Source organism: Chlorella variabilis, assembly GCF_000147415.1.
Source record: "Chlorella variabilis unplaced genomic scaffold CHLNCscaffold_23, whole genome shotgun sequence".
Taxonomy (NCBI): Eukaryota; Viridiplantae; Chlorophyta; class Trebouxiophyceae; order Chlorellales; family Chlorellaceae; genus Chlorella; species Chlorella variabilis.
The window spans coordinates 568171-569328 of record NW_005435065.1 but is presented as its reverse complement, the minus strand read 5'-3'; the positions used below and the strand labels follow the sequence as shown (position 1 = coordinate 569328).

Below are 1158 nucleotides of genomic sequence, written 5' to 3'. Positions count from 1 at the left end.
CCCTTTTTTTTCCCCCCCCCTTTTTTTCTCCCCCCCCGCCCCCCCCCCCCCCCAAACACACACACGCAGCGCGGCGACGCGGAAGTCAGCCAGAAGCTGTGGCGCGTGGTGCGGGCGTGTGTGGAGCTGGGGGACGTCAACCCCATCGAGCAGATCCACGACCAGGTGTGTGTGTGTGTGTGGTGGGGGGGGGGCAAGGGAGGAAAGAAAGAAAGGAAGGAAGAAAAAAAAGGCCAAAGAGCAACGCAGAAAACAGTGTCGAAATGAACACGAACAAACTGCGCAGCGCTGGCCCGGCAGCGGGGCAGCGGGGCCCTGCCTGCGGCGCCTCCAGCCCGTGCGCCGCCCCGCCGCGCCACCCCGCTTTCCCTGCCAGCGCTTTCCTCCCCGACCCCGCGCTTTCCTCCCCGACCCCCCACCCCACGCTCTCCTCCCCACCCACCACCCGCCACCCACCACCCTACCGCAGGGCGCGGGCGGCAACTGCAACGTGGTCAAGGAGATCATCTATCCGCTGGGCGCGCAGATTGACGTGCGCGCGGTGCGCCTGGGCGACCAGACGCTGTCGGGTGCGCTTTTGACTGCCTTCATACTTCTGTTCCTGCCTGTTGACCGCTTTCCCTGCCTGCCTGCCTGCTGGGCCTGGCCGCCTGCCCGCCTGCCTGCCCGTGGCGGCACGTGGCGGCACGTGGCGTGGCAGCCTGCCTGTCAGCCTGCCCGCCTGGCAGCCTGGGCCTGGAGCGAAAAGGGCGCCCGGCTGCGCGCCCCCGCCTGCCCTGCCCCCAGGCCGCCCGCCGGCATGTTCCCCGCCGCTGCTCCGCCGCTTTCGCCGCCTCCCTGCCATTGCCCTTGCACCCACCCTCGCGGAGGAGGCGTGCTGGAGAGCTGGGGGTGTGGCCGCCGCGGCCCCGCCTGCTGACCTCCCGCTCTTGTCCTGCTTTCCTCCCACCGTTTTCCTGCCTTCCTCCCGCCCTCGTGCAGTGCTGGAGATCTGGGGCGCCGAGTACCAGGAAAACGACTGCCTGCTGATACGGCCAGAGGCGCGCGCCACTCTGGAGGGCATCTGCGCACGCGAGCGCTGCCTGATGCAGGTGGGTGCTGGGACGGCTGGTGCTGGGTGCTGGGCGGCTGGTGGGTGCTGGGCGGCTGGTGGGTGCT

At 69.8% G+C, this 1158-nt stretch overlaps 1 protein-coding gene across 1 annotated transcript in view; it reads left to right on the top strand.

Annotated features, from left to right (window-relative positions):
• Positions 1 to 1158, top strand: part of CHLNCDRAFT_139160 (hypothetical protein) — a gene marked incomplete at both ends in the record, with an annotated part of 11791 nt that overhangs the window by 5204 nt on the left and 5429 nt on the right. Inside the window, 3 exons of the mRNA XM_005844380.1 lie at positions 70 to 165; positions 470 to 569; positions 982 to 1091. Of these exons, the coding sequence (XP_005844442.1) occupies positions 70 to 165; positions 470 to 569; positions 982 to 1091 (306 nt within the window). The remainder of the gene's footprint in view (positions 1 to 69; positions 166 to 469; positions 570 to 981; positions 1092 to 1158) is intronic.